A 23023-nucleotide genomic window follows, 5' to 3' on the forward strand; every position below is an offset into this window, starting at 1 on the left:
TACGGGCTCTCATTTGTTTTCCTCTGTTGGCCCTGGATATGCATTTTGGCTTCAAAACTTCAAGTTCCTGATATGTGATTCGGGACTTTGATCTATAGCGGAGGTATCCACCAAACAATGGTTAATGGCAATAGGCGTGCTTTGATAGCGATAGGGAGTATCGTCATCCATGGTGGGCCTATTGGCCCGAGTTGGGTCCCCCCCAATGGGTGGGCTCAGCATTACCCGTGCTGATACGAAAGAGCATCTTTAATTGATGAACGCGTCCCCTATTTTTTGGGACGTTTTAATGGATGGCCTGAATCGCGGTTCGGCTTTTACAGGCTCAAATTCTGTACCAGCTAATCCCATTTCTGGTCCTGCCGGGCTCGTGGTCGCATCTTCATGCCATATCATGATATATCGAATTAGACATGACGTCTACAGGCTTGAGTATTGCTATTTTCATACATTTTGAATGCCAAATGAGACGGGTTTGTTCATGCAAAGGCCATAGTATTCGTATTGCTTTTTCATGGTCCTCACGGGTACGTGTCTAAGAAACTTTCTACCGAAATTACCACTTTAGGTGCCTGGGCAGTGCCCATCTGATTCTATGCAGGATGAGGAGATGCATATGCTCCTTTAGGAAGATTCCAGAATATTTCATGGACAAATGGAGGCAACAATTGAAAGAAAACAAAACTAACACGAAGGACATTGCCGGTCAATCAATTGTCAATTGTCGTGATTTCTTAATTGCAATTATTATGTTGACATGCTTGTCAATGACTTATCAAAAAATCTAAAAATATTTTGTGAATAAATGTTTTAGATTTTATTTTTAAATTCCTGGGTAAGCGTTAGATATCTTCTGAAAAAATATTAACTTTTCATGATAAATTAGATAATTTCACGATAAGTGCATATATTCGTGCAACATGCAGACATATTTCTAAATTCTATTTTTTATTATTTTATTCATAATAAAGACACGAGAATTACTATAACGAAAACGTGAACATATATTAAAGACTTTCTAAAGAAAATAAAAAAAATTTCTTCATGAATTGAACAATTTTTTGATAAATTCATTCATTCACGAACCTGCAGGCTGCACCTAGTAAGGAATTATAGCGGACAAGTTTTCTCTAGTTGTTGCCATGTGAAGTGAAGTGCCAAAAATGCTCACATGAGTACATTATTGGGTGTATTATTATTCGAAGAGAAAAAAAAAAGATTATAAAAAAAATTTGCTTAATTGATGGATTTTTCCAATATTGTTATAGGTCCACTTGCTTCTTCCATTATGCTTAAGGAATGAATCATTGTTTTTTTTTTTTTTTTTTTTGAATTTCGGTAAAACAACTATCCTTTTGCTTAATGGCACCACAGACATGATTGCATAAAATCGAGATTGCTTGAGATGGGGTGTTTGTAGGCTCTACCAGCACAAACTAATTAATTTGCTTCCTTGGTGCCCTAATCAATCAAATTAGTTAATTGGATTAATTACTCTTGCCACTAAAGTTTCCATGAGAAAAATATTATACAAAAAGTCCTCCAGGAGAGCTTAGGCTACAACCTTTTTGATACGTGAATGCTAGATCGTGGCAATCTCGACGCTTCGCTAATAACGGGCATGAGCTCTTACGCCTTTCCACTGATCGCGATAAATCGAGCAACAAATTATTGAAGATTTTTCTGTTTTCTGACTTTATCATTGGAGAGCCAAGCATGGTACATAATATGCTTTGTTCTCTTTTCGCAACTTTTTTTTTTCCTTCTTTCACCTCCCCTTTTCCATGAGAATCCTAGAAAATTTGGCTCCTCCAATTATTGTATCCCTTTGACGCGTTTAGCACTTCGACTTTAACGTGTACTCAGAAAATTGAAAGTGGATAAAACTAAGAATTTGACTTAATTTGGTTAGTTTATGCTCCTGAGAAAGACTGCATCTAAAGAATCCGTCTTGAATCTTAAAGTAATGCTATCGGTTTTGTACACATTGATCATATAAATAGATGTTAAACCGAGAACTCGAAAGATTTCCGAACCAATTCGTACATTCGAAAAGATTGTATTTCTAATCATCTATTGATACACATGCTTGATCTTTCCCACGTGCTCTAGCTCAACACCAAGCATGTCCTCATTCCGTGTGTTGGGATCTACAATTAATTTATGTGTTGTTTATGAATATATAATGTTCTTGCATGTTGATGTTGTATTATAAAGTGCTTAGGACATGCGTCCAATTCTCCAAGCTTTTTTCGGTCTCTAAAAGAGAAAAAAATTATGATAAGACATAAGCACAAATATTATCAGATGAAAAAAGAGAACAGTTCCAAAGAGATTTCTTCATCCATCTAAAGGAGAATATTTGCAATATATATGAGGCATTCAACTAACAGGTAGTAAAAAAATAATTTAAAAAAAATTTAAAAAAAATCCTTCAATCTGTCGGGGAGACCGCCTTCCTGTTATTGTATTCATTCATTTTAAGACAACATTACGTGCGTCTGCTTTATAAACCGGTACTTACATATATCTCATCGTCAAGCCGTAATCGATTTAAAATACTTGTGTTTTACTTTGATGGAGAAGCAAGCTAGTTTTTCAACAAAAAGAAAGTGGTACAAAATGTCATAGAAGGAAGAGATAGGGGTAGCATCCAAAAAGAAAGAAGACAGAAAAGGGAGAGCTAGGGAAGAAAATCTAGTCCCATTTCTTCCTTCCTTTTTTTTTCTTTTTTTTTTTAATTTTGTAAAAGAGAAAAATAATAAAAAGTTTTTTTATAAGTAAATAATAAAAAGTTCTTTTGCATTATGTGTGTGTGTATATATATATATATCAATATAGAAAGAGCAAACCCTGATGTGTGCATATGCCTACTTTTTGGGTTTTTTAAGAAATTCTCTCATGCTTGGACACTTTTTTTAGGGATATTCATATCCTTTCCCTTATCATCTCTAACTTTTTTTTTTGTCTTTTCTGAGTCTCTATATTGTCTATTGAACTTTAAGAAGAATGTAGAGAGGAAAGGGAGTCTTACATAGAAAAGATCTGAAAATCATTCTTAGAGAAAAAAAAAAAAAGCAATTCTAAATGCAGAATCACCAAATCGATGACACGACGGTATCTCCTAATTTTGGCACTGTCATTCGTACGTTTTGAGTTAACAATGAACTGCAATGGCCGTTGAATTAGTTTAGGTAAAATCTTTTTACTTTCTTGATCTTCTTGATGTGTTGTAGGGAAAATTTTTAATTAGTTGAATCTATTGAATAAAAAGGAACATTTCTTTTATAGGTAAAAGGATTTCCAGCTCTATAATCCTGTGATTTTTTATCTAATTCAGCAGCAACTTATTGAGTCTGGCTGTTCTTTAGATTTGGTCTCTTCATAAAATCATTTCGAATGCGGTTTTCTTGATTGCTGCAGTAATGATGGCCAAGCATCTAGTGCTCTGATATTATAGTTTTCTCAAACTTTCCCTCAAATACGTTTACGTAATTTCTTTTACCTTATATATTTTTCATTTCATAATATTGATATTTCATTAAGATACTAAAAGATCAGAGAGATGGAATGTCTTTCCAAGGAAAAAAAATATATCAGAGAGATGGAGCGAGAAATGGATTTTTTTTCGATAGATGAAAGAGAGGGATTGAGATATACACACCATTAACAACGGTGGTATTAGAAACTCATTTGAAAGTATCTCGTAAATAAGTCACCGATTTTTTTTTAACCACCGAAAAAAGTATACAAAACTACTTTGATGATTGTAGGATGATTAATTTTAACTAATACATTAAAAACACGACGACCTCATAAAAAATGCAACACAACAACAAATTAGCATATATACACGTATTTGTTTAATTTATTCATAAAAGTAACAGTATATAAATTATTATAAAGTAATAAAGTTTATGTGTGGTAATTGATCTATAGATAGTGGTTGCAAGGTGGATGCTGATTGTGCAGATTAGATTTGTCAAAAAGAATGCATGCAAAGTTAGATCATAAAATATGTCCATGATAATTTCATAAATACTTAGGGTATATTTGAATTCAGAAATAAAAAATATTAATTTTAATTTTAACTTTAACTTAACACACTACACAATAAAAACACACATTTTCCAAATAAAAAAATTTAACTTTAACTTTAACTCAACACACTACACAACAAAAATACATGTTTCTCAAATCAAATTTATAATCACATCTCATTTGTCCTTTTCCACAATCAAAATCAAAATCAAAATTACTTTAACTCTCAATCTAAATATAAAAAAATAATTATTATTTCCAGATGTGCTCAATAAAAAAATAAAGTTACTATTTTCATCTTAAATTATTACCTCGAAATAATCAAATATCTTATCTTAATTATATATATATATAGATTTAGATTTTTACTTAAATATAAAAAACTAAAGTACCTGAAAATTCATTGCTAAGACAGAGGATGAAAGCTGACGAGTAATCTATGTTACTTATTACTTCTGTGAACAGATTTAAACAATAATTTTTCAGCGAAAAAATTAGATTCGTTCGCATCTCCGAGAAAAATCATAATAATTCACCAATTATTTTGCGATATTATAATATGTTCAAGATCGAGATCACGTATTCTTCAAGGGGCACACAGATTGTTGTGTGAAAAGTGCTGCTGGTCAACGTTAACTTTGACCGGTGCTCCTAACAGAAGCATGAGCTCTCTGTTGAATTATTATTATTCTTTTTAGGGTTTTTATATTTTATATTTATGTTGTCGGCTCGGTTATGCATGTAAGCAACGCAACATTGGCCGATCTCCTTATGATGTATTATTTTATTTTTTTAAAACTCTAATATTCGAAGGTCTAACACACCCCGGTCCAGTTCGAGTCAGATTTGACTCACTAAGAAATAAAGTCCAATTTTTTAAGATGATGAACGGATGCCGTATGACCTCAACTTACTGTTATTTCTATACTTCTTTTATTTATATACTTATATTGGTGATATTAATTTATAATGTGTAATGTCATTGAATGGAACGTGTAATATTATGAGAAAGATTCGCCATTATGACCATAGGGAAAAAGGGTTTCATCTTTCTGGTTGTGTGGAATGATAGGACTCGTGAATTTATATCGAAGCCATGTACCGAATAAAATTATATGTCCACAATGGTCGGATTAATGAATTTCGAAGTCAGTGGTACCATGATCGGGACTGAGCATACCTACTACTTTCAAAGCTACTGTCGAGCATTAATCTTGTTTCGCATCTCTCTCTTAGTTAGATTTAGCAAAACTTTAACGAGGATCGTTTTTCTCTCACTACATAACCTTCTAATAACGAGGGAAGCGAGGTTTTCGCACAGCCGGCCTGCCCGAACCTTAAATTTGCAAGTTGCAAGTTCGAAATCTGAATTCAATACTGGGATCTGCTACGTCCCTATCAGATCGTATTGGAAAAATAATCTGGTAGCGCATAGATCTCTATCTCGAGTAAAAAAAGAATTAGTCGACAGAAAAAATTGGAAAAGGATATAAAATGGCACGAAGTTGACGGGTCCCGACAAGTTCCAGGTGGCTAAAATTAAATGGAACTGTACTTTTCGGAGACTTTCATTTTTTGTGGTTTTGGCAATTACTATGGCAATTTAACAGATTTCCGTTTCCATATCAAAACATTAAAAAAGCCAAAAAACAAATTTTGAAAAATAGAAATTAGAGAAAAAAAAACCTCTTTTTTTGTTTGTTTATATAATTGCAATCAAAGGTGTCGGTGGCCTCTAATTTTTCACTGTTACTGTGTTTGTTTATTTCTCTATTCCGCTCAGCTCAGCATCTGAAGAGGAGACAAACGGAAAAGTGGAAGAATCCGATGGTCGTTCCGTACCGGAGATGAGCGCGTGTCCCCCCCTCCCCTCTTCACTCATCTTTCCCTCGCGTCACGTGACTTAATGTATATGCCCGGCTTTTGGAAGTGGAAATTTTGAGGATCTACATTCAATTGAAGTAGGGTAGTTCCGTATAGGGATGGTATCACGCTTCCTTCCTCGTGTTTCGGATGCGTTCGAGCGACACACATCGAACTGTTAAGAGTGAGATGATCAATACTCGCTATGAGGCCTTGTCCATTTTACTCGTGCTTTTACTTACCCAATCAATATCAACTCAAAATTATTCTCACACTCGAACTTAACGTGAGATTGGATGAATCATAAAGTCAATATCCGCTCATTCTCACATTATGCATTTTTAGATCATGTCTAGACTGCCGCAGTCAATTGTGTCGATCTACCGAGAGTTTAAGTTATGACATGCAACATGCATGGTTTTACCTTCATAAAGAAACGACGACATGGATTAGCAGCACTCAATCAAGTATTCTAATTTTTTTTAATGCGTGCCTTGATATTCGAAGGTTCAATGAGATTCGATTAATTATGTTCAAGCTGGAATCAGGAACTCTACTTAACGTTTATGAATTTGTGTAGTTCGTGAAAATTGTGAAAGGTGAATAACAGAAAATGAAGGAAAATTTTTTCTTTCGCGATTTGGTTGGGAGAAGATTATTTTTGAGGAAATTAATGCTGCGTTTAGTTTCAAAATAAAATTTTAAAAAAGAGTGATATAAATGTGATTCACCCTTTGACTTTGTATGAATTATTTTGTTTTATTATAAAAAAAAATAATATAAATAAAATTCACTATTTAACTTTATATAAATTATTTTATTTTATTATAAATAAAATAAAATAAAAATAAAATTTTAAAATTCTACTTTGAAATCAACCAAACTTTAACCATCCAAGCAGAAAACAAACGGGACAGGACAGCAAATAGTATAAATGGAGGGTAGGGGGCGGGCTTTGTTGACTATCGCCAGCGGGTTTACCAATTTTCTGGCGTTGATGTCGGTCGGTAAAAGAAGCTATCCCTGTGCAGCCGCTCAGTGCTATCATTGGAAAAAGCCTCTCAATTTCCCATTTTCTCTCTGTTTTTTTTTTTCTTTTTTCTTTTTGCCGGCACAGAAAATAATAGAGAAAAAAGAGTTAAAAGTAACGGAGATTCATATTTAGCATGACACAAGTTTTTTCGTTAGATCAGAGAATTTTACTCGGGAAAAAAAAATCTAATAACAAAGATTTAGCATAACACAATTTTTTTCGGTAACGACAGTATTGAAATATAGTGTGAAAATATTGAATTAAAGTCCGAAAACTTTTGAAACAATTAACTCCTTTTAAATTCATTCAACGCATAACTATTGAATTAAAGTACAAAAACATTTCGCACAATAGCTCTTTCATTTAGTACTGAAGAATTGTCCTCGTGCGAAATGTTTTCTAAAATTTAATATAAAAAATAATCCCAACTCAATACGGAATATTATTATTCTTACGTAAAAACTTTTTAGTACAATGAGAGCAATGTTTCATACTAGCCATTTCTCTTGTAAGAAATGTTATTTTTTTAGTACGTAAATTTTTTACTAATGTACGAAATTTATGCAAAATTCTTTGCATTTATACGAAATGTAGTCCTTTAAATGCGAAAATTTTCGCACTTGAAACAACTCGTTTTCGCACTTGTACGAATCGTTGCTCTAGAAGCGCGAAAACTTTTTCACACTCAGGTCGACTGAACGTTAAGCGGTTGGTCCGTAGAATTTCCCTAAAAGAAAAATACTGAGAAAAGATACGTATTGAAGTTGCACACGTAACTATATATATGCAATTCTAAAAGTAGGAGCTGACTCCTTGGACAATGCTATATGATAAATGGCTATTATTAAGTCGCATCACTCATGGAATTTGAATGGTTCTTCAGTAATGGAAGATTTTTTCAGTATGTACCTTGGTATCAGAAGCCAACAAATCTCGATTAATTTAGTTCGAGCCGTGTTGGCCCACTAAGGGGGTAAAGCACTCATAGCATTGATTTTTTCCATTCACAAGACTCGAAGTCGATATTTTGTTTTAGGAAAATAAACATCAAACTGCTTGAATCAATATGTGTTGGTTATTATACTATAGTTTTAACAATAGAATATTGAATTGCTATTTGCGCATACACGTCTTTAGCATTTTCACAAAAAAACATACTCTCCTCCCTCTATGAACTTCATGAATCTCTAAATTTTTTTAGAAGCACAAAAATTAGACTATTAGATAACTATTGTGTAGCACATCATTAACTTAAATGAGAACATAAAGAACTTGACCAAAATAGGATTAATAAGGAAAACATTAACTAGATATGTCATCACGAATTTAAAACAAAATTAATACGACTAACTTCCTCATAAAGGAACTCAATGTAGTCATTGATGAACCTTGACTACATGGCGACAACAAAATTTTAGACGATCATACCTCAAATGACGTTGTGAGAAAAAACCAATAAGAATATTTTAATGAAGAATAATTATGATAATTATCCGAATGATTAGCACCAAATTCATAATTTCATGCATTTTAATTAGTGCTATTTCATGCCACGGGACGAAATCGGATCACTCAATAACTTCTCGTATAGCCACGAATATTTTATATTAATTTGTAAGCTCATTTAAAAAGTGGTCGACGATCTTTTAAATGTAATCAACAATAGTAGCCCCGTGTCGCGTCCTTCGTCTAATTTATCCTAAAATTGAAAAAAATTCATATTTCATTACTAATAAAACTTTCTCTGAGTCTCTTTATTTCTCTTCTTTGATCTCTTCTCCTAGGCTGCATGCAATCAACACAAAAGCACAAAGTTTTATAACTGAAAGTTCATTCTCTTTTAATTGATGACAAATTCGTTGTTTTAAGTGTAGTTTCATACTTGACCACTCGGACCCCAATGAAATCCGAGAGAAAAATAAATTCAGCGTGTCCTGAGGGGAAAGGATGCGGAAGAACAAAAATCAATGCATGCGTTTTTCGGTGAAAGAATTACAAGATACCGTTCCCAGCTCATTGGCCGACTAATTCCTAGTCGTGTATCGACTTAATCTAGTTACATGGTACTTCCACATTTCGACCACGAGTTGCAAGCAAAGTCCGTCAACGTTCTCTCTTTGTTTTATGATGCGAGGATTCTTAACAAGATAGTAAATTATCAACTGGATAATTCCAAATCATTGTGATAAAATTCAGTTAAAATTCGTATCTTTTTAGGTGATGGATACATAATAAGGTACAATAATTTGTGCATTATGACTTTCTGTCTCAATCTACTGAAGAAAACGGTCAGTAAGGGAGAAAAGAAAAAGAAGGACCATGCACATTGCCCAGTTTATTACTATTATTATTATTATTATTATTATTATTATTATTATTATTATTATGTAAAATTCTTATATGACTCGTGTCCTATGCTGGGGGTAGAATGACACTGGGATACAACCAGGATTTTCATCCAAGAACAAAAATATTACTTGATATAAATAGTATATAAATATTTTTTTCAGGGAGGATCAAATATTAATTTATATGAAAAAATTTATAAATAAATATACTTTTAGATAAAATTTTAAAAAATTCAAAATTCAGAAGACAATTACTCCATGTCAATACATTGACTCTGTCCCTGATAATAAGATACATGATCATCACAGTTGTCTGCTCGTGAGTGAAATGTGAAATCCACATGGAATGAACGGTTGTGATCTCCGCATCACAGTACATGTGTTTTATTATATATGCTCATCAATCAACATTATGAAAAGAAGGAAAATGGCATGCAATGTTTTGTGGGGGGTGTGGGCCCACTGTAGTCTCATTTTGCTAATCAAGTCGCACTGTCGGATGGATATAACATAAAAAAAAACTACAGTCCTATTCTATGACGCTCCCAACATAATTTTTCCAATTTGATGTTTGGTTTCAACATGAATATGGTAATGTCTTCCCTAACTATTGGCATTCATCAATCATTGTCATAAAGCATACGCATGTAGATTTCTCCCTAACGGTACAAAGAAAACAATTTACCCTTTTGTAAAATGGGAAGAGCGATGTGAAGAGTAGTAGCATTGGGGGCTGCAATGAGCTCTATTGTAGCATTGGTTGCTGTGCCCATCAGTTCGCGTAAACGGAAGAAGTGTAGCGTGTAACGATTATACGTAACGGAATTTATGTGGGCGAAATCACGAAACACTTTAAACATTTATATTTTTATGATATTTCTAAAAATCAGTAGAAATTAATATTGTGATTTTACCGTATAAACTCCGTTACATATAAGACTTTCTCGCGTAAAACATTACCTTCTTAATGTGTGTACTTAACATCGACAACCCAAATCTATAACCAGCAACTCGCGCACTGGAATGACCAGCATAGCCAGCTGAGGATAAGACCCTGAGCCACCTCAGAATCCACCTCCAGCTCGACAAATCGGAACCCCCTTACCCCAAACAAGCTCCAGGCCCGTAAAAAAGCTCTCCAAAAACAGTCAACACTGCCATAGCGATACCGATGTTATGCGCAAAACCAAATATCCATTGCTCGATATCACGTAAGGAACCGCCGGTACCAGCTATACCGGGCATTACCCGCTGAAGTTCCATCGAGTGAGAAAGGAGTTTCGATTAATAAATTGAGAATACCCGAAATTGCATCGACCGATAACGGAAAGGAAAAAAAAAAAAAAGAGTAAATCATGGGGAGAAAAGAACACAGAAAGTGAAAGGCAAAAGAACGACCAGCAGAATCTTAGCTGGATCACTCTCTCTCTCTCTCTCTCTCTCTGCATCTGCCCTTTCTTCTTCCCTTTCTCCATCTCCGGTTCAACCTTTTCACACTCGGTGTCTCTCTCTCGACGAGCTAAACTCAACAGTCCCCACGAATCACAGCAATCGCCATTACCCACTGAGGTTGCGAGAGCGAGAGTGAGAGAGAGAGAGATACAGTGAGAGGGTAGCTACTCTCTCTTTGCCCTCTCCCCCCCATCTGCACCGGTCCCTCCCACCACACCACAATGCCCTTCTTGATCTTCTTCCTCCTCCTCTTCCTCACCTCTGGCCTCCGTCCCGCCGTCACCGTCCACCACCACCACCACCACCACCACCACCGGCGGATCCTCCACCAACCCTTCTTCCCCCAAGGCTCCATTCCTCCCTCTCAGCCTCCTTCGCCTTCCCCTCCCTCCCCTCCTTCTCCCCCCAAGTACCCTTTCACCTCCTCTTCTTCTTCCTCCTCTCCTCCCACTTCCGGCGACTCCCCGTTCTTCCCCACTTACCCTTCCCCTCCCCCGCCGCCCTCCCCTGCTTCCTATGCCTCCTTCCCTGCCAACATCTCCTCTCTCATCCTCCCTCACTCTCCCTCCTCTTCCTCCTCCTCGTCGTCCTCCTCCTCCGTCAAGCTCGTCGCGCTTGCAGTCTCTGCCGCCGTTGTCTCCATCCTCCTCCTCTCCTCCATCGCCTTCTTCCTCTACCGCCGACACCATCGGAGCCGCCACTATCTCGCCGAAGAGGCCGACTCTACTGCCAAGGCTGCACGCTTGCCTGACAACAGCCGGGGGCCGCCGAGCAATGCCGAGACTGGTGCTGGCCGGAAGCAGAGGACCAACCCGTCATCGAACAGCTCCGAGTTCCTCTACCTGGGCACGATCGTCAACTCGCGCGGGATCGAGGACTCGCGCAATGCGGGTCGTGGAGGTGGCGACGGGCTGGATCCGAGGAAGCTCGACTCGCCGGAACTCCAGCCCCTGCCGCCGCTCGCCCGGCAGGGGTACCGGCAGAATGGCGACGTGGGATCCACCGCCGACGAGACTGAGGAGGAGTTCTACTCCCCGAGAGGCTCGCTCGGTACCGGATCAGGGTCTAGAAGAGTGTTCGCCGCAGTTGGAACGAATCTAGAGGATTCCGGAGGAAGAAGGAGCGACTCGAGCTCATCTTCTTCATCGTCTTCGACTTCCTGCTCGCCGGCCAGGTCCCAATCCATCAGCCTCTCTCCGCCGGTGAGCGTGAGCCCTCGGAGATCGCTGCCCAAGTCTCCCGAGCAGGCCGATGAGCAGCAGGTTCATTACGCGATCCCGCTGCCCGACGAGAGCAGGACCCCTCTGCTGCTCTCTTCACAGTCGACGTCGCCGGAGAGGGACTCACCCAGCAGGAAGTTCTCGAGGTCATCGAGCACGGTCTCGGATCGGAACCCCCGCCCCCACTCTCCTTCACTGTCCCCGCTCTCTTGGTCCCCTGACAGAGGCTTAGAAAGGAACCCTGATGTCTCCCTCAGAATGTGGAACATGTCCGATTCGAATGTGCAGTCTCTGCACTCGTCTCCATCCCCGGGAAGACCATCGTCCAAGTCCTCCTCTAGTCAGAGTGGGAAGTTCCGAGCACCCTCGCCGCTCTCTCAGTCACCGGATAGAGTGGAAGCCATAGAGGCTTCGCCAAGAACTTCCAATGCTTCAGAACAGAGTCAAAGCGAGCGGTTTTCACTTCCTTCCTATTCGGCTTCCCCGGTGAAAGCGTTCAGATCACCTTCCCCTGCTTCCTCTCTGTCACCGGAGAGAATCCCAGGGGTTGAATTAAATCAGCAGCAGGTGCCAGCCGCAGTTGTGGTGGCCACGCCGCCTGCTCCACCAGCAGTGCCAGTGGCCGCAGCACGGCCGCCACCTCCACCGCTACTGCCAGTGGTGGCAGCACCTCCACCTCCTCCACCCCCAGCACCTGTGGTGGCAGTACCACCACCGCCTCCACCACCGCCGCCTATGCCACCAATGCAGCAGAGGCTTCAGGAGAGTCCGGTGCCCTTAACCCCGACTGATCAGCCGATCTCAAGGCCTCCATCCCTTATCCCACCATCGAGGCCATTCATGCTGCAGAACATGGTCAAGGTTTCTCCAGTGGAGTTGCCACCGAGCTCTGAAACGGTAGAGAAGGTTCTTGATGATACCCCGAAGCCAAAGTTGAAGCCCCTGCACTGGGATAAGGTCAGGGCAAGCTCAGATCGCGAGATGGTGTGGGACCATTTGAGATCCAGCTCCTTCAAGTAGGACATTCACTTTCCATTTCCGTCTATTTCTTGCAATGATTGATCGGTTTTTAAGATTGAATAGCTTTGAGTTTCTTGCAGGTTGAATGAGGAGATGATTGAGACACTGTTTGTTGTGAACACACCGAGTTCCAAGCCGAAGGACATGACTCCTCGATCAGTTCTTCCTTACTCGACTCAAGAAAACAGAGTTCTTGATCCCAAGAAGTCACAGAACATTGCAATTCTTTTGAGGGCACTGAATGTGACTATCGAGGAAGTCTGCGAAGCCCTTTTAGAAGGTAATGCAGTTTGTTTATATGAAACCTGATCCAAAATCGGAGTTATCAGATGATATACTCTAGTAGGAAAGTTTGCTTATAATTTATCTCTGGCTGTTGCTCCATTGGAAGAAAAACTTGTGCTTGTCTTTGCAATTGCTGAATTCTCTGTTCCTATGCTCACAGGTAATGCAGACATGCTCGGGACGGAACTTCTCGAGAGTTTACAGAAGATGGCTCCGACCAAAGAAGAAGAGCGTAAGCTGAAGGACTACAAGGACGACTCACCCGTCAAACTCGGGCCCGCGGAGAAATTCTTAAAGGCTGTTCTTGATGTGCCGTTTGCATTCAGAAGAGTTGACGCCATGCTCTATATAGCCAATTTTGAGTCCGAGGTCGACTACCTGAAGAAATCTTTCACAACCTTAGAGGTAAATCTAAATACTTGCCCAATGCTTTGCTTGCCTTAGTAATCTGAAGGACAAGCGTATAAGAGGATCAGTTAAGTGCTGCTGAAGGCTCCCGTTGATCAATGCAGTAAAGAACATTAAAATCGAAAAGACGCAACGTTGATTTAGAATGTTCGGCATGCATCGCTGTGATTCTGCAAGAAATTGTTTTCTTTCCTTTTGTTCATCGATAAGTTCCAAGCAGAAAACTTTAAAAGGTTCGGTTTTAACACTGTCCTATCTGATGAAACAGGCTGCCTGTGAAGAGCTTCGAAACAGTAGAATGTTCTTGAAGCTTCTGGAAGCAGTCCTCAAGACAGGAAACCGCATGAACGTGGGAACGAACCGAGGGGATGCACACGCTTTCAAGCTCGACACCCTCCTCAAGCTTGTGGACGTGAAGGGTGCTGATGGGAAAACAACTCTCCTGCATTTTGTCGTGCAGGAAATCATAAAGTCCGAGGGAGCCCGCCTCTCAGGAAAAACCCAGCAGGCTCCTTTGAATCCTAACCTATCCGAGGATGCAAAGTGTAGAAAGCTCGGCCTTCAGGTAGTGTCGAGCCTCAGCTCGGAGCTTGCCAACGTGAAGAAAGCTGCTACCATGGACTCTGACGTACTGAGTGGAGACGTGAACAAACTGTCTCTGGGGATTGGGAATATTGGGGAGATTGTGCGACTGATTGAGTCTTTGACAGGGTCGGATGGTTCAAGCGCTAGGTTCTCAGACTCGATGAACAGGTTCATCAAAATGGCTGAGGAGGAGATCTTTAGAATTCAGGCCCAGGAGAGCGTGGCGAAGTCTCTGGTGAAGGAGATCACCGAGTACTTCCACGGAGACTCGGCCAAGGAGGAAGCCCACCCGTTCAGAATCTTCATGGTCGTAAGGGACTTTCTCGCCATTCTCGACCGGGTCTGCAAGGAAGTCGGTTCGATAAACGAGCGGACAATAGTGAGCTCGGCCCACAGGTTCCCCGTTCCCGTCAACCCATTGCTGCCAGTTCCCGTTAACCCGATGCTCCCCCAAGTGCTTCCTCCATTCCAAGGCAATAAAAGGTACGATTCCTCGGATGACGATGAGTGCTTATCTCCGTAGAAGAATTGTTCGAACGAACTGTGCCACTTATGTTTTACCCAACTACCCTTTGTATCTCTGTAAAAAAGCCCCCCCCCCCCCCCCCCCCCCCCCACCAAAATGAAATAGATCGGTGAAAATGGATTCAGCAATATATATATATATAGATTATATAATTATATCAATATAATATACGGAGGAGGAGTTCTTTTGTAGAAAATAATGTAGTTTATGTAATGCTGAATTAAGCTGTAAAAAGATTTTCCTTTGAAGGGATTCATGTCCTTTGCCACTCAACTGTTCTGTGCAAGTTGATCGATTTTCTTTTATGGTTCTATCGAGTTGCCGGGTCAATGGGTCTTGCTCGGGTTTGTTAATCCCGTGGCAAACTCGATACTTGTTCTTTAGCTAAAGAAGCTGGCAGAATATATGATTATGTTTGAAAGATGAGAGCTTTCAAGCAAATGGATTCAAATTAAATTAAAAAAGGGAAGGATCAAGATTCAGAAAGAGACAGGGAAGAGGTTGGTGATGTTCTTTCTGAGTGATGCATCTACTAAGAAAGACAAACTAGGCTCCAGCTTGTGACATGGAAGACAGACAGTTCTTCCTCTATAATAATCAATTATATTACAATTATAGGGAAAAAAAAAAAAAAGACTTTGACATGCATACAAAAATTATTTTAGGGTGCTGCATGCCTCTTCCATGGACCAAAGACTGGAGCCACCTACTCAAGCATGCAGATCTTGACTTTAATTCATTATTTTTTTAAAAAATTGTTTTTGAATAAATTGAATCGATGCCCCTTAACTTATTGAATATTCATTAGTTTAAGTGTGTCTGGATCTATCTGCTACAGGAGATATGTTATAAAACTGGACTGCTGCAAAATACTCACATTGGGTAAATAATCATCAGTAGATCAAAGCATATGGTTTAGTTTAACTCTTAACAATTGTCCAATCGAAAAGAGGGCATTTCGGGGTTGGGCCAAGGACACAATGGCTCAGCCCAATTACATTAACGGACCACCGGGCCCTTCTTGCCCGAAACAGCCCACATTCTCGATTGCGCGATATAATCTGGAATTTCCCCTGAGAGGATTCCTAAGTATAATGAGCTACTGGCTACTTATTGATTTCATCTGTATAACTTAATATGCGTGGAAGATTGGGGTTCTGAATCTCCTTATTCCAAATGCATCATTTTGCTTCGACCTGACCCCGTATAGTCGTCAGTTCACTCATCTTGAAGGCTGCAAGTTCTCTGCATCCATCCTCTCTAAGATGCAGCGCGCTTCCTCCTCCGTTGCCGGAACCACATTCCTAATCCTAAATCCGTCCTTCATGGCCTTTGCCTCGGGACGCACAGAGAAAGTGAAGTAGAACGTGTTTGAGACCTAATTCATGTGCCGAGAGACCATTCAAGAACTTGGAAGACAATAACACTGAACACGTACTTGAATTGTCAAGAGTAGTTAACAAGGTTTTGCAGATGGATTGATTTAAAATGTTTACCTCACTAGATCTCAGCTCAGGTCTCGTAACATGAGCGACAACCTCGACATTTATTAGAGGCTGATCTGGATGCTCCATTTCAGTGTATAGAACACATGATTTGAACCGCAGGAAGTCTCCAACATCCACCTGCAGAAACATAGATCTTCAACTTCGGATTATCCAAGTAATCATCTGCTTCACGACTTATTATAATTGATAGAATTTACATCGTGATCTCTTCTTCCTTTAAGGATACACCAATGCGGGAAAAGATGAAAACGAAAAGGAAAATAAAATGGGGGTGCTTACAGGTCTCAAAAAATCGACATGATCAACCTCAAGGAAGCAAGGCACAAGCCCCGCAAAGGCATAAGCAGTTGAAAAGGCCAACTCAAAGGCCCGGTGCATCAAAAACCCTCCGAAGATCCGACCATGTATGTTCCTCTGTTGTGGTTGGCAAATCAATGAGTTTTCTAGACGGGTATCTCGTAAAAGAATGCTGTCTCTGTCAGCTAAGGCAGGCATGTCGCAGAAAATCCTTCCCTCGGACAGCAAATCTTCGAGCCTGTTTACTTCTCCGTTCTCAATTTCCCTCCTTTCTCCGCCCCTCTTTCTCTTTTTTAAGTTGTTTCTTGCTTCTGCCTCTTCGAAAAGCAACTTTTCTCGCTCCGTTTCAGGCAAAAGCCGGTTCACTGGAGCAGCTTTCCCCGTCTGAGAGTCGCGGGCAACAAAGATAAAGTTGGCTGTCAGTGCCACTGAATCTGCATCATCAGACTTCCCTGCAAGATATAAATTTGCTACTAGTTAGCTGATCACTTATTCAAGATTCAACTACATTGGGCCACATTACATCAAGCGCAGAACCCTGAACCCTGGTTTGTGAACCTATATTCGTACTAGAATTTTAAGTTAATAAATCGTACTCCTATTCTCGAACATCATAAAAGAGCACCAATTAGAAGTCAAATATGGGCACTGGAAGGAATAAACAACAAGAAGTAGGTACAGCTAAGTGATCAACCAACCCGCATCAGTCTTATACCAATCAAAGTTTGAATACAATATGGACGATTCACCTAAAATCACAATTTTTCGACTAGCATTGCAGGAAATTACGACTACTACGACAAACAACTGCTGTAAAGTTTCCAAATGGCGAGGCTAACGGTTTACGCGATATATTACCATTTATAAGCTGAATGACTTCGAGTTGTATCTCGATCGATGATCGCCCAACCCATATGACCGAACCAACTATTTTTAGATCGACATCGACACTGATTGGCTTCTTGAGGACAATCTTGTCGACTGATGCAGTCACGAGCAGGAGCGGCCTCGTAGTGCTATCATCATCAGAACAGTGCTGAAGCATAAGGGCGAAATAATCAAAACTTCAACCAGTTCACGAGCTAAATTGTGTTGGTTTTCACGAGGACGAGGCGAAATTGGGTACCTTGACGGAGATCGTACCGGCTAGGGCATCGAGGTCCTCGAGCAATTTCCCTATCCTGACCTCGTTCCAAGGATCCCGGTACTGCTCCCTCAGTATGTAGTCGGAGGAGAAGCCGTAGAGTATACTGGTGCGGGTCTGCGCCGGCGTCTTCACGAGAAGCTCGCTCTGGGGCGGCGCGTCCTTGGGGGGGTCGAGGAGCCGCTCGAAGATCTTCGACTTCGTCTCCCACAGTGCGTTGGTCACGGGGCTGTGGTACATCCCGGGCCACAGGCTGATGGGCTTCCGGGCGGAGGCGCCGGAGCCGGTGACCGGGGAGAAGGCCTCGAACGGGGAAGCCAGGGTCGAGACGATGGGAATTGTTGTCGGGGAGCAGGGAGCAGCGCCGGAGGTGGAATTGAACTCCATGGAGGTGAACGACGACGGCGATAAGCTGAGCTGAGGAAGAGGCTGCAGTGTGTAGTCTTCTTCTTCCGCTTCTTCTGCACTGTCGCAGCAAAATCAATGACCCGGCGCCATTAATGCAGCTTGCTCCATTATTGCCGGAAGGTTAGAGAGAGAGAGAGACAGTGTGTCTCAATGGCGGGTCGTCCACTCCATTCTCATCTTCGTTTCTGGCTGAGGAAAGCCGTTTCCTCGGTTTGCCGCTCTTCCAGGGAATTGCGCCTATACCGGGCTTCAGCTTCCCTCATGGGCTGCCATTAGAGGCCCCCCCTTATAGGCCGTCCGGGCCCATTTGGATTTGAGCCGACGGGGTAGTATCTTTTTGTGTCGAATGAAACTTAGTCCATATAAATATAGCCTTTCGTTTAATCGAAGGAAAAGACGAACTATTCTTCGGCGAGCCCCATGGTATCCAGAAGTTAATGGGCCAGACTAATCCATCTCGAGTCGGTTGGACCCATTAATGGGTAAAACTTTCATAATCAAGGATTTTCTCCATTCATAAGACTCAATTCTAAGACCTTACTTAAGGAAACAAACGTCAAACCGCTTAAACCAATCCTTATTGGTAAAAGATGAACTATTTCTATGACTGTAAGCCGTGATATCAAGGCAAGCCTTGGTACCTTTTATAGCCTTGGTTTTCATGGTTTGACATCTTCTCGGTCAGGTGCGGCAAATGCATGTTGTTCGTACGTTTCGGGGGGTAATAGTTCCACAGTTTGGATGAGTCAGAAGGCTTTTGATCTCACATGAGATCTTCATGTTTTTCATTTACCACCGGAGGGTATTTAGGTTCTCCTTTCTAGTGATATTATTGGAGTTTCCGTACCCCGTTATTGTATAGTTTAATTTTTTCTTTATGAGCTTTGACCCCTTTTATCAACCAAAAAATAAAAAAGATGAACTATTTGAATTAAGCATCGTGGTGTAACATGTAGATCGTTTATTATAGTTGCTAATTATATAGTATGGAAAATAATTTGATAGTGTCAAGAAATTAAAATGTAACATGTATATTTTCATAACAACCAATCGCTTTGGAGAAAAGGGTTCAATCCTAGTATTTCTGAGCAAATTAATTAACTTCATTCGTGGAATGTAATATCAACTTAATAAACCGCGAGACCTAACGTAGTTGGTACTGCATTACCGAATTATAATTGTAGTCCAGGAGTTCAGAATCCAGTAGAAGAAATTTCTAGCCAAACAAGCCTCCATTGGATATAAATAAGTTCAAACTGATAGGCTAGAAACACATTATACTCTCACAAATTAAAAAGGACAAAAAAAAAAAGGGACAAAACTAGATAAGGTCTTTCCATGCTGCTTAGTAAACATTTCAACTAGGAATTTAAATTATAAATTTTTTACTGTACTCACGCTGTAATTTGAGGGGAATATTATAGAGTGTTTTGTTGTAAATATATTATAATAATTAGATTACTTGGCTGCCTGGCCGCATACATAAGGCTCTAGGAGGCTTTTATTCATTAGAACTAGATTACATGCCCGTGTATATGCGCGGATTAGAATTTTTGTATTTTTGTTTTGTTATTTTTTAAATATGTAAATATGTAATCTGTTAATATCGTGAATTGAAGAACACTTGTAAATGAAAAATGTTATAAGTGAATGAGAAATCTTTATTATCTTTATTTATTATTTATTAATTAAAGAGCTTGCATTTTATTTTGAAGGAACTCTTTTTATACTAGGCACAACTTTTGTTTGTACATTTCGATATCGATAGAATAAAAGTGACGCGTTGTTTGTAGTTCTAATTTCTCTATAATATTCATTCAGTTTGTGTACCAATGTCCATCTCCAAAGGGGGGCACTTATGCATGAGGCACAATTATTCTAATATTTCCTCGACAACGCATGATTGTACCTTTTTGTCATGAAGTGATAGTAATGGTAGAAAATTCTTGCACGCGCGATTATCATTATTTGAAAATAGTGCTATGGAGCAGTTGTAAAAGGCTTGAATTTCCTGGGATGTTGTGGACTTAAGTAGTAATTTGAGTCCTTTCTTTCGGTCTTTATGGAAGAATAAGTCGGTTCCAACCTGCATGCATGCAGATAGGTTTCCAACTTGAAGGAGGCATGCAAAAACTGTTGCCCATAATCTATTAACGTGGCTAGTTCGATTTTTAGATTGAACATGTTCGATTGTCAGAGCACGTTGTGATCCTTTGATAGCATTGGGAGAAGGTTTGCACTGTCGGTAAAAAAATAAAATAAATTTGTTAGGCTATGAAAATATCGAATGATAATATTTGCAAGGAAGTGCATTAACTAATGTAATGTAATGGAGACCATGTTGTTCTATTTCAAAAATTTAACTTGTGAAATAACTAATATAATATGTAACTTGTGTTATACCTTTCCAGTTAGATATCTAGATATGTTATGGAGGATGGTTTCGGGTATTATTTAGTTAGGTACTTTACTCAATAGAAAATGCATCAAACTAGTTTTTGGGTTAGTTTTAAATATTTGAGCATAAAATGGTGAGATAGTAGTATTCTATCATTAGATAAGTCTACAGAAATATTTTATTCCACATGCTTTGACTCATACTCGGATTTCATTGGATCTATACAAAATTGCATATAATAAAGCTTAAATCGTGTAGACAGCTGAAGATCAAATATGCATATAACATTGAAAATTGACAGCTTATTTTTTTCCTAAAAAATCTGACTTCGATGTGTAGAAATTTTTGAGTTGCATCTTCAAATAGATCATATCAATATTTTCATGTAGGATATTTTCTTGAGTAAATTAACAATTTGGTCCTCGAGAGATACATGTTACATCGATTTTGACCTCAAGAAATTTTTTACATCAAATTGAATTTTGACAGATTAAATATACATCAAGTGTGCCCTTCCGTTAGACTGCCGTCCAATAATGGACTGAAAAATCTGATGTGGCATTCATTGATTGGCAATTTGCATATCGAAAGATTGATGTTACATCAAATTGGACCCTGGCATATTGAATGTACATTAATTGACCCCTTCCGTCAATATATCCGTTAACTTTAACCGGAATTGTTGATGTGTACATAATAGTGCCACGTGACACATGATAATTGGCCGAGTGGGTTCAATATGTTTTAAAAAAAAAATCCGAACCATATCCCGATCCGTAACCCGAACCATATCTGGAAAAAGATAAATCTAACTATAAATCTAAAATAATATAATAAAAATAAAAATATAAAAAGATATTGTTCATCTTCATCGTGAAGAAGATGAATAGTATCATGGTGGCTCTTTACCATGTGAGCTCTCCTGAGCCAACCATTCGGAGACCCATGAGTGGCTTTGTGCTGGACTAGTGGGCCCAGCCCATGGGGTGGTGAGCCCCTAGCTCAACGGGACCTAGGCTCGAAAGGCATGGTTACAGAAGCCTCGAGCTCATGGTGGTCTCGGCTTAACAAATTGATTCTTTTTTAGGATCCCAAAGGCTCGTTCTCGGCTCGTGAGTGCTGAGTGACTTTCGGACGACGTTGCCGAGTCCATTGCGAGGATCGTTGAGCCTACTACAAGGATCGTCGAAGACCTCTGAGCGATCAAGGGTTTTGACTGACCCTAATGATGGCCAAATTTCCTATTTTTTAGCGATATTTGGTTGTGGAAAGGCTAGATCTAGCCTCGCTACGGTGAGACCGTCCGGGAGAGGTCGATCTAAGGAGGTGGTGGTGGAGGCGGTAGCGATTCACATGGCTCTGGATCAGGTTATAGCTCAGGAAGTGGCTCTGGAGACGGTGGGAACAACGGTGGTGGCAGAGGCGGTGGTGGTAGAGAAGGGTCAAGCCATGGTGGATTTGGCTTGGGATATGGATTCGGAAGTCAATATGGACATGGCAATGGTAGGTAAGGAGAAGGTGGTGGAAGTAGAGGCTCGGGCACAATAAGCGGTTCTAGGCTTTGTTTACGGAAGCGGTAGTGGCTACGGGGGCGGTGGTGGCAAAGGTGGAGGAGGAGGAGGAGGCGGTGGTGGCAGTGGTGGAGGAGGAGGTTCGAGTTATGGTAGTGGGTCGGGATATGGTTTGGGCTACAGATCGGGATATGGTTCGGGTTATGATTCGAGCTACGGATCGGAATATTGATTTTTTTTTTTAAACAATGTAACATACTCGGCCAATCATCATGTACCGCGTGGCACTGTTATGTAGACATCAGCAATTTCGGTTAAAGTTAACGGAGATATTGATGGAATGGATCAATTGATGTACACTTAGTCTGTCATGGTCCAATTTGATGTAAAAGATTTTTTGAGGTCGGATTTGATGTAACACCAATATCTCGATGGACAAAAATTATTAATTTACTCTAAAAAATGGAAGAAAACAATTAACGAATGCCACATTAGATTTTTCCGTCCATTATTGGACGACAGTCTGACGGAATGGCCCATTTGATGTACAATCAGTCATGGTTCAATTTGATGTAAAAAACTTTTTGAGATCAGATTTGATGTAACATGTATATCTTGAGGATCAAATTATTAATTTACTCTATTTTTTTTTAATGTGCATGTAGAGTCTTTGTGTCTTTCATGACATCCATTTCGAGTGTGGTGGTACCATCACCCTTCACCATTTGTCAAATTCTCATTGGTGATCATGCGAAAAGTCACGCGATGAAAATTCTTCTCCATCCTATGTGACGTCGATAGGTAATTAATCTCGACTTTTAATAATTTATGTAGATTCTCTTGCAATTTTCTAGGCATTAATTTGTTTGACTTTCTCGTCTCTTCGCGGTGTATTAATATGTATGCTATTGATGTAAAAGCAAAAATGCAATTCAAACACCTCCAAATATTTTAACCACTGTAGCACATATAACGC

The 23023-nt window shown here is 39.8% G+C and overlaps 2 protein-coding genes across 2 annotated transcripts; one reads left to right on the forward strand and one right to left on the reverse strand.

The window, feature by feature from the left end:
- The first annotated feature begins 10682 nt into the window (after positions 1-10682).
- LOC116212800 (formin-like protein 1) lies at positions 10683-15054 on the forward strand. Its single transcript, XM_031547504.1, has 4 exons — positions 10683-12973; positions 13058-13257; positions 13423-13667; positions 13939-15054. Exons 1-4 carry the CDS (start codon positions 10959-10961, stop codon positions 14776-14778), a joined length of 3300 nt encoding a protein of 1099 aa, XP_031403364.1. The 5' UTR covers positions 10683-10958; the 3' UTR covers positions 14779-15054.
- Positions 15055-15651: 597 nt separating this feature from the next.
- On the reverse strand, positions 15652-18344 carry LOC116212801 (acyl-coenzyme A thioesterase 9, mitochondrial). Its single transcript, XM_031547506.1, has 5 exons — positions 17713-18344; positions 17445-17622; positions 16569-17038; positions 16278-16406; positions 15652-16159 (listed from the first exon to the last, which is right to left on the reverse strand). The coding sequence occupies exons 1-5, from the start codon at positions 18115-18117 to the stop codon at positions 16004-16006; spliced, it is 1338 nt and encodes a 445-aa protein (XP_031403366.1). The 5' UTR covers positions 18118-18344; the 3' UTR covers positions 15652-16003.
- Between the last annotated feature and the right edge of the window lie 4679 nt (positions 18345-23023).

Source organism: Punica granatum, chromosome 7 (genome assembly GCF_007655135.1).
Source record: "Punica granatum isolate Tunisia-2019 chromosome 7, ASM765513v2, whole genome shotgun sequence".
Taxonomy (NCBI): Eukaryota; Viridiplantae; Streptophyta; class Magnoliopsida; order Myrtales; family Lythraceae; genus Punica; species Punica granatum.